Source organism: Hylobates moloch, unplaced genomic scaffold (assembly GCF_009828535.3).
Source record: "Hylobates moloch isolate HMO894 unplaced genomic scaffold, HMol_V3 SCAFFOLD_4, whole genome shotgun sequence".
In the NCBI taxonomy this organism is placed as follows: domain Eukaryota; kingdom Metazoa; phylum Chordata; class Mammalia; order Primates; family Hylobatidae; genus Hylobates; species Hylobates moloch.
Genome location: NW_026652279.1, coordinates 102,933,825 through 102,948,198, shown reverse-complemented (window position 1 = coordinate 102,948,198; position 14,374 = coordinate 102,933,825). Strand labels below are relative to the sequence as shown.

At 40.7% G+C, this 14,374-nt stretch overlaps 1 protein-coding gene and 1 pseudogene across 9 annotated transcripts in view; one reads left to right on the top strand and one right to left on the bottom strand.

Annotated features, from left to right (window-relative positions):
• The window catches only part of LOC131383299 (histone-lysine N-methyltransferase SETMAR-like), a 149,248-nt pseudogene that overhangs the window by 27,039 nt on the left and 107,835 nt on the right, over window positions 1-14,374 (bottom strand).
• MTRF1 (mitochondrial translation release factor 1) overlaps window positions 1-14,374 on the top strand; it is a 47,849-nt gene that overhangs the window by 9,880 nt on the left and 23,595 nt on the right. For all 9 annotated transcript variants that reach the window (XM_058437811.1, XM_032150758.2, XM_032150754.2 and 6 more), the window contains 3 exons: window positions 1,009-1,090; window positions 1,282-1,389; window positions 13,900-14,072. In XM_058437811.1, coding sequence (XP_058293794.1) covers window positions 1,009-1,090; window positions 1,282-1,389; window positions 13,900-14,072 — 363 coding nt within the window. The remainder of the gene's footprint in view (window positions 1-1,008; window positions 1,091-1,281; window positions 1,390-13,899; window positions 14,073-14,374) is intronic.

Sequence of the window (14,374 nt, the reverse complement as noted above, 5' to 3'; positions counted from 1 at the left end):
GCGTCAGCTGATATCTCCTAGACATGGAAATGGAAGATTTCCCTTCCATAGTGGTCTCTTTTCCTTCTTGCTTAATGGATGGTTTGTCTACAAAGACAATGAAGAACACACTACTGTATACCATGTTTCCCTCTATCACATTTGCTATCCTCCTACCTTCAGTCTTTCTTGCTCTGGGAATCCAAGAGAGGGGCTTTTTGAAAAGTTAAGGGGGAGGTTACATGGGATATCAGTTATTTTTATTACAAATTGAACCAGTTAATCAAAGGCAGAAGATGTCTGACTCTTGGTCTGATATTCTCTCCCATAGACTATATCATTTCTAGCAGAGATGGAGTATTTCAGAAATTGGCAGTAGGGAGAGTCATGACACATAGGTACTTTTAGTTTGATTTGAAAAACCTTTTAGTAATAATGAAATTACTTCCCTTTTCTTCCTCAGAGGAAAGTTGGTTACTTTCTTTATTAGGAAGCCCTTTTTTTTTCTGGTCACAGCTGAGAAACTCATTTTGAGCCTTATCTTGGGAGCCCTCAACATAGTCTTTAATTAGAGCGACTGCTGAGAAGGCACAGCATGGCTGGTGTCTGCCGTCAGTTACAGCAGGAGAGAATATGAAATCATTTCTCAAAGTGAAGACTTTCAAAGACTTGCTTCATTCATTAGATGAAAGAAGCTACTGTTCAGAACTAATTATAAGAGCCAAAATCTGAAGAAAATTGAATGAAACACCCTGGACTTTAATCTGAACTTCTGCATTCTAGAAAATTAAGATAATCTGATAACAGTGCAGAAAATATACTGACAAGTAACTCCATTGTTAACATGAATTGGTCACCTATTTTAGGTCTAATTAGTTCTACTTATTATAGCATTTTTGGAATACCCTGTTTGGGATACTATATGATTTTGCCAATTATTGATTTTTTCAATGTTTTTTGGGCCTTTATTTAAATTCAGTAATAGTGTACCAGGGAAAACATACACATAAATGCTGATTTTTATTCCAGCTTTTCCAGAGCCTTGTGCCAAAGGAAAAATATGACAAAAATGATGTTATTTTAGAGGTGACAGCTGGAAGAACTACTGGAGGTCAGTAAACTTATTATTTAAATGATCTAAAAAGTCCTTGAATTTTACCTTATTTGATAACACTAACTTTAAAAGTCCATTAAATGTATTTAAATTTGGAAATAGTTATTCTTTATTTCCTAAAGGATTTAGTTTTAAGGATGGCTTTCTGAAATTTGTTCTGACTAAATATTTTTCGTATTTTGTTTTAGGTGACATCTGCCAACAATTTACCCGAGAAATATTTGACATGTACCAGAATTATTCGTGCTATAAACACTGGCAATTTGAACTTCTGAATTATACACCAGCAGATTATGGTAGGCATATTGAGGAATTTGCCCGTAGGAGATACTGAAAATTATTTTACCTCTGATCTTGATTAGAACCATATTGTCCCATTTTTTTTGAAACTTTTGGTGTGTATCTACTAAACACTGTGGCATAGGCTCGTCAATCACAGTGGCTTACTATTATAGTAGAGTTGTTAGCTAGGAGAAGAGAGTAGAAAGGAGGGAAGCATTTGCTTAGGGAGAAATATGTGAATTAGAGAAAATTCCCCTGAGGAACTTAGATATGTATCTTGCCTCAAAATCATTTTACTCTGTTATTGAAAGCAAAGGTATATTAAGGTTTTTACTTTAAATAACTTTATTTATAAAATAAGTATCACTAATTAGACTAAATGGCTAATGTGTTTGATTTTTAATGAGAATGCAGAAAAAGTTAATCATTTGTCTTTATTTTCAAGAAACTTCTCTTTTGGCTGATAAAAATTTATATAACGGCTGGGCACTATGGTTCACGCCTATAATCCCAGCACTCTGGGAGGCCGAGGTGGGTGGATCACCTGAGGTCAGGAGTTTGAGACCAGCCTGGCCAACATGGCAAAACCCTGACTCTACTAAAAATACAAAAATTAACTGGGCATGGTGGCACGTGCCTGTAGTCCCAACTACTTGAGAGGCTGAGGCAGGAGAATCGCTTGAACCTGGGGTGGGGAGGTTGTAGTAAGCCGAGGTCACACCAGTGCACTCCAGCCTGGGCAACAGAGCGAGACCATCTCAAAAAAAAAAAAAAAATATATATATATATATATATATATATACACACACACACACACAACATAGACAAACAGTGCAGTTCTTTACCTTTAAATACTCAAGTATATTGATTCAAAACATGATAATAATTCTCTCATTTGTCTCAAAACATGGTAATAATTCTCTCATTTGTCTCATTCTGAAAGTTTTCCTCTGCTTGGTTACACAGTGATACATTGTAGTAGACAGAGGAGTCATCAATAATAAACCACAAACTATCAAAGTGGGGAGAGAGGATTCATGTAAGTTGAGCAGTAAAGGGAAATGAGAACCAGCATACAGCATAAGGAAGTTGTACTTGGTAGATTTCAGATACAACCAGTGGTCAAGAAAGGGAATTATCCGTGAGTGCAGAGGGAAGAAACAACCTGAGCAGCAGCATGCTGGTGGGAGAGGTCTTGTTGTGTGGGGAAGGGAGTGGGGAGGCCAGTTTACCCATAGCTTGTCAGGGTAGTAATCTCTGAAGTAGGTTGGAGTGGATAGATTTTGAACAGGTTTGATTGATGGGCAATAGGAAGCTGTTGAAAATTGTATTAATAAGAATGTGATTTGATAAAACACATTTTAAGGAGATTATTTTGACAATAGTGATGGATGGATGGACGGATGGATGGATGGATGGATGGATGGATGGATGGATGGATGGAAAGGCTAGATTTAGTGCAGACTGCAGAGAGGTTATTAAAGTAATCCAGCTATGACTAAGAGTTAGAAGGGGGAGTAGAATTATCTGTCAGAGACCTTCAAAGGATGAATAGGCATAATTTGCTAAGTAACTAGATGTGAGAGGGGCTGTTGCTTATCCAGTACGTCCTGTGTGCACAGCTTCACACCCTTGTGAAATAGGTATTACTAATCTCATTTTACAGATGAGGATCTAGGCTCAGAGAGTAACTAATCCAAGACCACACAATAAGTAATGGCAATCCTGGGATTACATTTTAGTCTGTTTGATCCAGAGCTGCACTACATCCCATTATTCTATTCTGACACAAAGGAGATGAGCCACAGGGAGTCTAATCTTTCTAGCTGAGAAGACTGTCATACTCATTCATGCCATTGAATGGAATAGAAGTTGGAAGGCAGAAACCATTTGGAAAGAATAATGATGAATGGTTTTTGAATTATTAAGTTTGAGGTTATAGTGAGCATCCACTTAGAAACAGTCAGTAAATAGGCTGGACACAGTGGCTCACGCCTATAATCCCAGCACTTTGGGAGACTGAGTTCGAGACCAGCCTGACCAACGTGGTAAAACCCCGTCTCTATTAAAAATACAAAAATTAGCTGGGTGTGGTGGTGCGCACCTGTAATCTCAGCTACAGTCTCAAAAAAATATGTATTTGGAGTAAATATTGAAGTTGAGTAACCAGATCTTTGGTGAGATAACAGAACTCAGGCAAGCTATTTGATACCTGTTAGCTCAGAGATAATGTCTAATACTGAGAGAATAAGTGAGGGAGAGTCTATAGAGAGAGAGCATTCAGGGCAACAAGCTTTGGAGAATGGCCATGTTTAGCAGGATAGACCAGTTAGCAAAATAAAAAGAGGATTCAAGATAATCAGAAAAAGGATGAGGACAGTAAAATATTATGGAAGCAAAAGAGGAGAGAGTTTCAAGGAGAATATAAGAAGAAACAGCAGCATTATGAAAAGGAGAGTAGTGGAAAATATCCTGAGTGAACTCTGATAGGTGTATTTTGAATGAGACTTTCAAGAATAAAAGGGAGATGACCTCAATAACAGGAAGAGAGATTCTGTTCCGGGTTTGTAGAGCAGCCTAAACAATGATTGGGAAAACTTTCCTTTAGACACACTAACTCACTGGCAAAATAAAATAAAAATATTTTGAAAAGTTAAAAGCCATCTTTAAAAAAAAAAGAAGCATTACAAATATTTTACTCATATACCTTTAAAATTAAAGACTAAGGGCTGGGTGTGGTGGCTCATGCCTGTAATCTCAGCACTTTGGGAGGCCAAGGTGGGTGGATCATTTGAGGCCAGGAGTTTGAGGCCAGCCTGGCCACCATGTTGAAACCCCATGTCTACTACAAATACAAAAATTAGCTGGGCATGGCAGTGCATACTTGTAATCCCAGCTTCTTGGGAGGCTGAGGCATGGGAATCACTTGAACCCAGGAGGCAGAGGTTGCAGTGGGCAGAGATCGTGCCACTGCACTCCAGCCTGGGCGACAGAATGACTCCCGTCTCCAAAAAAAAAAAAAAGAAGAAAGAAAAAAAAATTAAAGACTAAGAATAAACCTTTATTCATTGAAATTATAAGATAATTGCTAAAAAATTGATTTTTTTTTTTTTTTTTTTTTTGAGGCAGAGTCTTGCTCTGTCACCCAGGCTGGGGTGCAGTGGCGCGATCTCGGCTCACTGCAAGCTCCGCCTCCCAGGTTCACGCCATTCTCCTGCCTCAGCCTCCCGAGTAGCTGGGACTACAGGCGCCCGCCACTACGCCTGGCTAACTTTTTGTATTTTTAGTAGAGACGGGGTTTCACTGTGTTAGCCAGGATGGTCTCCATCTCCTGACCTCGTGATCCACCCACCTCAGCCTCCCAAAGTGCTGGGATTACAGGCATGAGCCACCGCGCCAGGCCTAAAACATTGATTTCTTTATTAGAAGCAGTTAGGAGAAGAAAAGAATGTAGATAAAGAAAGGGCAAAAAGCACCTACCTTACAATATACACATGTTAAATTACATATATGTGCATACAAATGTATTTTTTTAATGTTTAATTGAAATGGAGAGGAACTCATAGATAACCACGGAGATTCACATAGCACTAAAAGCTAAAGTTGAAAAGAAACAGTTTCATGTACAAATTCATACGTTAAGTGACTTTGAAAGTCATATCATTTTGTGGCAATAGGTACAGATAGAGACAATATTTAACCATTTCAGAAATAGTTCAAACTAAATGATTACAAGATACTCTATGGAAGCAGTGGAGGGTAATGGCTCTAGATATGTAGTGTAAGTCTGACACTATTGATCTGTAAACCTGGTATCTAATGAATTGAAATATTTTCCACATTAAAGGGATTCTATGAAATACATTGCATTATCTCCCCAGCCCTCGACTGATGAATGTTTATAATTATGTTTTGTTACTCTCTGCTCACGAATTGAATTTGGGGAAGGGTGACTTACCGTAATGTAATTGTGAATTTTATGTGTCCAGATGACTCACCTTTCACCACAACTGTGAGAAACATATTTGTAGGGGGAGCCCCAGCATCCTTCAAGAGCTCTGTGATCACTCTTCTCTGTAGGTCAGACCATACAGTGGGAACTTTGGTCACTGAATTGGGAAACCTACATGTAGTAGGAGTAATTCGATCCCAGGGTGGCAGGGGCCAACTGGTGGTACCCCACTGCCAAACACCAAGTAGTAGGCATACTTACCATGTCAGACAGCAGAGTCAAAATAGAAAGCAGAGGCTGGGCGCAGTGGCTCATGCCTGTAATCACAGCACTTTGGGAGACTAAGGTGGGTGGATCACCTGAGGTCAGGAGTTTGAGACCATCCTGGCCAACATGGCAAAACCCCATCTCTACTAAAAATACAAAAATTAGCCGAGTGCGGTGGCGCATGGCTGTAATCTCAGCTACTCAGGAGGCTGAGGCAGGAGAATCACTTGAACCCAGGAGGTGGAGGTTGCAGTTAGCCAAGATCGCACCAGTTTCCAGACTTGAGCCAATTTCCAGACCCAAAATACCTTGAGTGAAGGGGAGTGTATAGGTCCCCTTGAGGAAACACCCCAGGATACTGCCAGAACTTTTCCCCAGCCTCCCCAAAGGGACTTACAGCCTTTTAATATGGTAACTATGCTTTGGAGAAAAGAAAATAATCAGAACTTTTGAGGACTTCTAGTCACTGTCTGTAAGCCAACACTAATTCTGGACATTCAAAAATGTCACTGTGATCTGCTAGTCAGGATAGGGGCTTGTGTGGAGGTCAGGTGATCGATGAGTTTTAGCTCATGCCCATCTCACAGTGGGCCCAATGTGAAAATAACCAATTCTGTGGTTATTTTGTGTGTTTTTTTCCCGGTTCCAGAATGCAAAATTGGAATAGACATACTCAGCAGCTGGTAGCATCCCCACACTGGTTCCCTGACCTATGGAGCAAAGGCTATTATGGTGGGAAAGACCAAGCGGAAGCCACCAGAACTGCCTCTAGGAAAATAGCAAACTAAAAGCAATACTGCAGTTCTGGAGGGATTGTGGAGATTAGTGCTACCACCAAGGACCTGAAAAATGCAGGGGTGGTGATTCCCGCCACATCCCCCATTTAGCTCTCCTATTTGGCCTATACAGAAGACAGGTGGATCCTGGAGAAATGATGGATTATCGAAAGCTTAACCAGGCAGTGAATCCAATTGCAGCTGCTATGCCAGATGTGGTTTCATCAGTTGAGCAAATTAACATAATCCTTGGTACCTGGTATACAGCTGTTGATGTGGCAAATATCTTTTTCTCCATCCCTGTCGATAAAAGCCACCAGAAGCAGTTTGCTTTCATCCGGTAAGGCCACAATACACCTTCATTGTCCTCCGTTAGGGTATATCAGCTCTCTAGCCCTTTGTCACGGTTTAGCTCATAGGGAGCTTGACAGGCTTTCTCTTCCACAAGATTTCACACTGATCCAGGAAAGCCAATGACATAGTTCCAGTTACTACTGATACCTCTCGACAGTTAAATGTCAAAACTGTACTAAATGTTCTGCATGTATTTATCTCAGTTATTCCTCACAAAAACCCTTGGAGAGTAGATTGAATTTCAAGGCTGTGTTGTATGCGTGCATATGCTTTGAGGCACTACTCATACACTCTTCAGTGTGAATGTTTCTCCCTTCAGGTGTGTGGTGCTGTAGCCCTAGTTATATACTATTATTATTTACACATAAGGAAACCAGAGCCTGGAACTAACTTGCCTGTGGGCAGACAGCTAGGAAGAAGAGAAGCTGGAATTTTGAACTCAGGTAGCCTAAGACTGGCTGTTTTAATCTATACCAAATAAGTCACAGTCTTTTCTTATAATATTCAAGTATTTGCACGTGACATGAAGTAAAGGGGATGGAGGAGTAATTTTAAAGTACAGTGTGAGTATGAGATGGGGAATTTAAATTTGTTGTGGCGTCACTCTGTTTTAGTTCCTGAATAATCTTTCATAGTATGTCCATCTTACCACACTGAGTATGAATGTTAAACCATTTGATTTTTCATATCATCTGTCCCCTAAAGGCATGTCAGCTTCTTTATTTGGTATGGAGATTATTATCCAGTAATATGTTTTATTGCTGGAGGAAGATCAGCTATGTTGGACTTATTAAGAGACGGTATGCCAGTCTCTCATAAGACACCTTCCTAAGGCATTTTCAAGGGTAATCTAAAACTATACTCAATTTTTGTCTAACATGCTGACTTTAGAAACCAAATGGTTATATCTTCATTAGAAGTGCATTAGGAAGATGGCAGCTGCAGTAGCAGCATAGTTTTCAGTCTCTCTGAATCCCCATGCAAAAACACGTATAGCAACTAGATAGCAAAACCAAAAACCCATGGATAGCATTGACAGCATTCAGTTGCAGGGTATACCCACAAAACCCCAAAACAAATCACCAATTGCCATAGAACCTGCATGGTCTAAGCATCCATGCAGGAGGAAGAAGGAAGCAAGGGGGTGACATCTGCCGGATCTAAAAACTGGAGAACCCCCTCATGGTTATTCTCTGGAATTTGGGAGCCAGTTATGAACATGAGCTGGAGCTGGGAGGAGTTTTACGTTCTCCAGTAATGAATGAGCATTCAGACTTTAGGTAAGGAGATTTAAAGAGGCCAGAGCATCTAGCCCGCATGACCTCTCAAAACAGATCCACTAGGGTGCCCTTGCAAAACAGGCCCCCGCACTGCGGAAGGACTGCTGGGAGGAGAATCAAAGTTGAGCAGGGCAGGAGAATCAAAGTTGAGCAGGGCAGGGATAAAGACAGAGGAAGGGAAAAGAAGATCTAATCCGAAGTCAGGGAGAACAGCCAGGAAGTCCCAGAAAGCAGGTTGCTGTTTATTTGAACATTACACAAAGCCACAGAAAAGAGAGCTCTGTGAAGTTAGAAAAACCTTCCTGGACTCATTCTAAAACATATGGAAAAGTAATCTCACAGAAAAATAAACCATAGAAAAGTATTAAGGTTAAATTCCATACAAAGTTTTATGAGAAACGAGAATAAGGAGTAGAATAAGATCCCTACAGACAATGAAAGCACATTAGAAAGATATGACTACAAAATAGGTCAAAACTATCATCTGCTATTTCAAAATAAGTAATTAAGAGGCTGAGCATGGTGGCTTACACCTATATTCCCCAGCACTTTGGGAGGCCAAGGTGGGAGGATCGCTTGAGCCCAGGAGTTTGAGACCAGCCTGGGTCCCACATGGTGAGATCTTGTCTCTATAAAAAATTTCAAAAATTAGCTGAGCATGGTGGCATACGTCTGTAGTCCCAGCTGCTCCAGTGGCTGAGGTGGGATGGCTTGAGCCCAGGAGGTCAAGGCTGAAGTGAGCCAAGATTGTGCCACTGCACTCCAGCCCAGACGACAGAGTGAGACCATGTCTTCAAAAAAAAAAAAAAAAAAAGCAATATGAAGTGTCCAATAATCTGATAAATCAGGATTAGAAATGAAATAACAGACTCAGGAAATAATTAGAAAGCAAAGAAAAATTATTTTAGAAATGAATAAATCAGAAGGAACATATGAGCAGATAAACAACATTTAATGCCTTAAGAAAGTAGCAGTTAAAAAGGAAAATTTTTTTGAAATCAAGAAGAAATGAAGAAAGATAATAAAGGAGTGAAGAAAATGACAAATATTGTTGGTAGGCAAAAAGATTGATTAGATGATAAAAGTCAGAGCAGGTACTATATTTGTTATTTATTGCTGTGTAACAAATTACCCAAAGCTTAGCAACTTTAAAGCAACAAACATTTTTTATCTCAAAATTTATGAGGGTCAGGAATCAGCTGCTTTTTTGAGTGGCACAGGGTGTCTCATGAAGTTGCAGTTAAGCTGTTGGGTGGGGTTGCTGTCATTTCAACACATGACTGGGGTGTCAGGGCCTGCTTCCAAGCTTACTCACGTAGTTGTAAGCAGATACCAGCTTTTCACCACGAGGGCCTCTCCACAGGGGTATTCCCAACATAGCAACCTGTTTCTCCCGAGTGAGTGATGCAAGATGGAGGCCATGGTTCTTTATAATCTAACCTCAGAAGGTGACATATTATCACCTCTGCCATGCCATATGCTATTGATCATACAGACCAGCTGGGAAGGAACTGTAAGGGTATGAATACCAGCAGGCAGGGATCCTGGGGGGCTACCCTTGAGGCTGCCTGTGACAAATACTAACATCTATATTTCCAGAGAACTCCTCTGAAATAGAAATAAAAGATTTGAAACCATGTGCACATCTGAAAATATCCAGCTAGAACGACCAACACTAAGACATAGGATAATAAAATGTTTGGACTTACAAAAAAGGGAAAAGATCCATTAGGCAGTAGAAACAAAGACCTTGAGACTTATAAGGGAAGGATTAGATTTCGTTCAGACTTTTCAGTAACAACACTTTGTGCCAGAGAGAGATAGAGTTCACTGAAAGAAAGAAAATTGAGTTAAGGATTTTATAATCAGCAAAACTGACTTATAAATGTGAAGGGAACAAATTGTTATCATTATGCAAGAATTCAGGAAATACTCTTCCCATGATCCCTTTCTGAGAAATCTACTAGAAAACAAGCTTCAGACAACTAAAATGAGAGATAGCAAAATAAGGAGTAGGGGTGAACATTAAATATGCAGTTACCTGAAGAACTGGGACTAATTGAGGGCTAAGGGGAATCAATTTGTTACATAAGGACTGTATGATCTGACAGTGTGGATATAGTACAATCATTTGAAAAATGGGAGGCAAATGGCAAGACCATATGCAAAAAAGTTTTAATGTTTTTAGTAATTGTATTGGTAGAACTAGTATTAGTATTCTGAGACTGTTAGGTAGGTGTGTAGTGTAATATAAAAACAGATGAGTAATTGTGGGATATTTTAATTCTAATGCCCTCTCTTTGAGAACCAAGATTCTTCGTATGGGAAGAAACACAATAAAAGTGTAGTAGAAAAGAGGTTGAAGTTGAATTTAAATTGGAAGTGTCAGTTGTAAAAACTCTGAAAGGTCTGAGATTTTACCCTACTTGCAAGCTAACAAGTTAGCCTGCTGCTGTTTCATGGGTCAGCAGTGAAGGACAGTTTATTACTCAGGGTTATAGCAGTAACCAGAATATCAGTATTTTTGTGCCAGTTCCCTGAGCCCAGAGTCCCACAGGGCAACAACTAAGAAGACCAGATGATACCTTCCCACACGGTAGGTTGCATTATAGGAGAAGAGCACTGAACTTAAGGAAATGGAGTCTTTTTTTTTTTTTTTGAGGCAGGGTCTCACTCTGTCTCCCAGGCTGGAAGGCAATGGCACCATCACAGCTTGCTGCAGCCTCAACTGGGCTCAAGCCATCTTCCCATGTCAGCCTGCCAAGTAGCTGGGACTACAGGCACACGCTACCACGCCTGGCTAATTTTTTTATTTTTATTTTTTTTAATTTTATTTATTTATTTATTTTGAGATGGAGTCTTGCTCTGTCACCCAGGCTGGAGTGCAGTGGCACAATCTCGGCTCACTGCAACCTCCACCTCTAAGGTTCGAGCGATTCTTCTGCCTCAGCATCCCAAGTAGCTGGGACTACAGGCGTGTGCTACCACGCCCAGCTAATTATTGTATTTTTAGTAGAGACGGGGTTTCATCATATTGATCAGGCTGGTCTTGAACTCTTGACCTCGTGATCTGTCCGCCTCGGCCATGAGCCACAGCACCCGGCCATAATTTTTGTATTTTTTTGTAGAGATGAAGTTTGACCATGTTGCCCAGGATGGTCTTGAACTCCTGGGCTCCCGCTGTCTGCGCGCCTCATCTTTGCAAAGTGCCAGGATTACAGGCATGAACCACTGCACCCAGCCATTTTTTTTAATGCGCAGTAAGCATGCCTGCACATTGCTGTAGGAAGAGACACTCTCTCTGTCTTCCAAGGCTGTGGAAACCTATCCTTTGCTCTGGAGGGACACATTATTTCCAAGGCTGTTCACTACACAAACCACCTTTAAAAGATATTTTAGAGCGAAATAGCCAGCAATGCTTCATTTGTAAGATGTGCAGGAACACAAGAGACCCATGGAAAATTGGGTCTCAACATCACATGAACTCATGAGGTATTTCCTATCTCTGGCCACTGAAAAGGCTTAGAAATTACAACCAAATCCAGTGTAGTGGACAACCCTAGCCCCCAAATTGTGATTTTGAAATACTATTTTTCTCTTGAACCAGGGCTTCTTGGAGACATGGCTGATTCCAGGTCTAGGGCAAAAAATGTTCAAGATAATCCTGGAATATCTTGTTTTGCCATACAAATGGGGCATGTCAAAAGAATTCAGAAGTCAATTTGAAGAGGCTCTATGGGCCAAAGATGGGACTAGTTGAGCTTTAATAATAATTGTACTTGATTTAAACATGCTAGATGTGTTTCAATCCTTGAGTTCACAATGATAATTTAAACTTTTAATTGGTCATCTTCAGAGGATTAAAATGAACCAGTTCAGTGTATTACAAAAAAAAAAAAAATGTTGATATCTTGGTAGAGCTGGTAAAAGGGACAGAATCAAACACTTATCTTACTTTTCCTATGTAATTGTATCACCAGGTAATCAAATGGTAGACAAGGGGAAGTGTCTCTTCATTAGGGTATTTTAGCTAATAAGTAAGAAAGGAATGATAGAATTAGACTATCACCATTTTGTAACCCCAGTGATGCATTCAGTGTCAAAGGCTGTCAAGACTGTAAAAAGAGACATCCAGACACCGTATATCTCCTGTCATCTTGCCAAAGGGCTCGAGCTGGTGTCTGATCCAGTGTCTGCATCCAGCTGCCTAATTGCTGCCTTATACAGAGGGCAGCAGAACAGGGTGACTTGCACCAAGAATACGCAATCCGCAAAAACAGACTGTTGGGGGCCGGGCACGGTGGCTCACGCTTGTAATCCCAGCACTTTGGGAGGCCGAGGCGGGCGGATCACGAGGTCAGGAGATCGAGACCACGATGAAACCCCGTCTCTACTAAAAATACAAAAAAATTAGCCGGGCATGGTGGTGGGTGCCTGTAGTCCGAGCTACTCGGAGAGGCTGAGGCAGGAGAATGGCGTGAACCCAGGAGGCGGAGCTTGCAGTGAGCCGAGATTGTGCCACTGCACTCCAGCCTGGGTGACAGAGCGAGACTCCGTCTCAAAAAAAAAAAACAAAAAACAAAAAACAGACTGTTAGAAATTCTACAGGTCAGCAGCCCAAGTTCTTCAACAGATCATTTGTAGGCAATGAAAGCAATGGATGATGAGCATGTGGACTAATAGACTAAAAAGATACATCAAACATTTTTAAATGGGCAGGACTAAACTGTAGTGCCTAGGGCTACACGTTTAGGTAATGAAGTTATGATAAAGAAAGGAATAAAGTCAGGATAATGATTGCTCATAGGGAAGAGAGGATTATGTCTGGAAATGGCATTTGGGAGGGCTTATGAAGTGACCAGCAGAGTTCTTTTTCTTGACCTGAGTGATGGACACTAAACCATATATTTGATTTGTGTGTTTTTCTGTCTTTCATATATTATTGTATCATAAAAAAGATTTTTAAAAAAACATTAGATGAACAAGCAGCCGAGCGTGGTGGCTCACGCCTGTAATCCCAGCACTTTGGGACCCCGATGCAGGCAGATCATGAGGTCAAGAGTTCAAGACCATCCTGGCCAACATAGTGAAACCCCATCTCTACTAAAAATACAAAAAATTAGCCGGACATGGTGGCGGGCGCCTGTAATCCTAGCCACTCAAGAGACTGAGGCAGGAGAATCGCTTGAACCCAGGAGGCAGAGGTTGCAGCGAGCCGAGATTGCACCACTACACAGCAGCCCCGGCGACAGTGCAAGACTCTGTCTCAAAAAAACAACAAAAAAAACAAGCTAGCCTAGGTGTTAAGATTCTTTTGTGATACTCTTCCCACTCCATAGATAAGCAACAGCTGACTTTCAATAAATTCTTGAAAACTTGGGAGGATCTGTAGAGTTATTCAACATTATGAAATTATTCTACTATTGAGCTTTCTTTTATGTATGATACCATATTAGCCTAAGACTACACAGGGTAGTTCAGTGCAGAAAACATCCCAGTATTATTTTTTGTTCTAATAGTATTTTTCCCTTATTATAAAAATAAAACTTGTTCATTATAGAAAATTTGGAAATAAAAAAAGTCTATTATTCTATTCCCGAGACATAACCAAATAATATTTTGGTATGTTTCCTATTGTTGCATCACTAGCTCCTATAATTAATTAAATTTTGGTATGTTTCCTTTTGTATTTTACTACATTTACATTGGGAAACCGTAGTTTTGTGCATACTTTATGTCCTCTTTTCTTCTTCTTCAGAGGCCCTTGTTCTCCCATGCTTTATGTTCTCATCTTAGGCTCTGTACTCACATTCAGGCCTTAGATTAAGGACATTTAGGATCCTGATCTGTTTCAAAGGAGAATTCATTACTATTTCTGGATTGTTGTTCCCCTAGGTGGACTACATCATGCAGCCGCCCGAATTTCTGGTGACAGTGTCTATAAGCATTTGAAGTATGAGGGTGGGATTCACCGAGTTCAGCGCATCCCCGAGGTGGGCCTGTCCTCAAGGATGCAGCGTATTCACACAGGAACGATGTCAGTTATTGTCCTTCCTCAGCCAGATGAGGTAACCTCAGCAGAAGGCATGGGAAACTCACTCCATGTCAATGGGTATTGAGCTGGAAGCCTTAGCTTCTAGGAAAATCTGTCCTTTTTTTTTTTGGAGACGGAGTCTCACTCTGTCACCCAGGCTGGGGTGCAGTGGCGTGATCTCTGCTCACTGCAACCTCCACCTCCCTGGTTCAAGCAATTCTCCTGCCTCAGCCTCCTGAGTAGCTGGTATTACAGGCGCACGGCACCACGCCTGGCTAATGTTTTTGTATTTTTAGTAGAGACAGGATTTCACCATGTTGGCTAGACTGGTCTCGA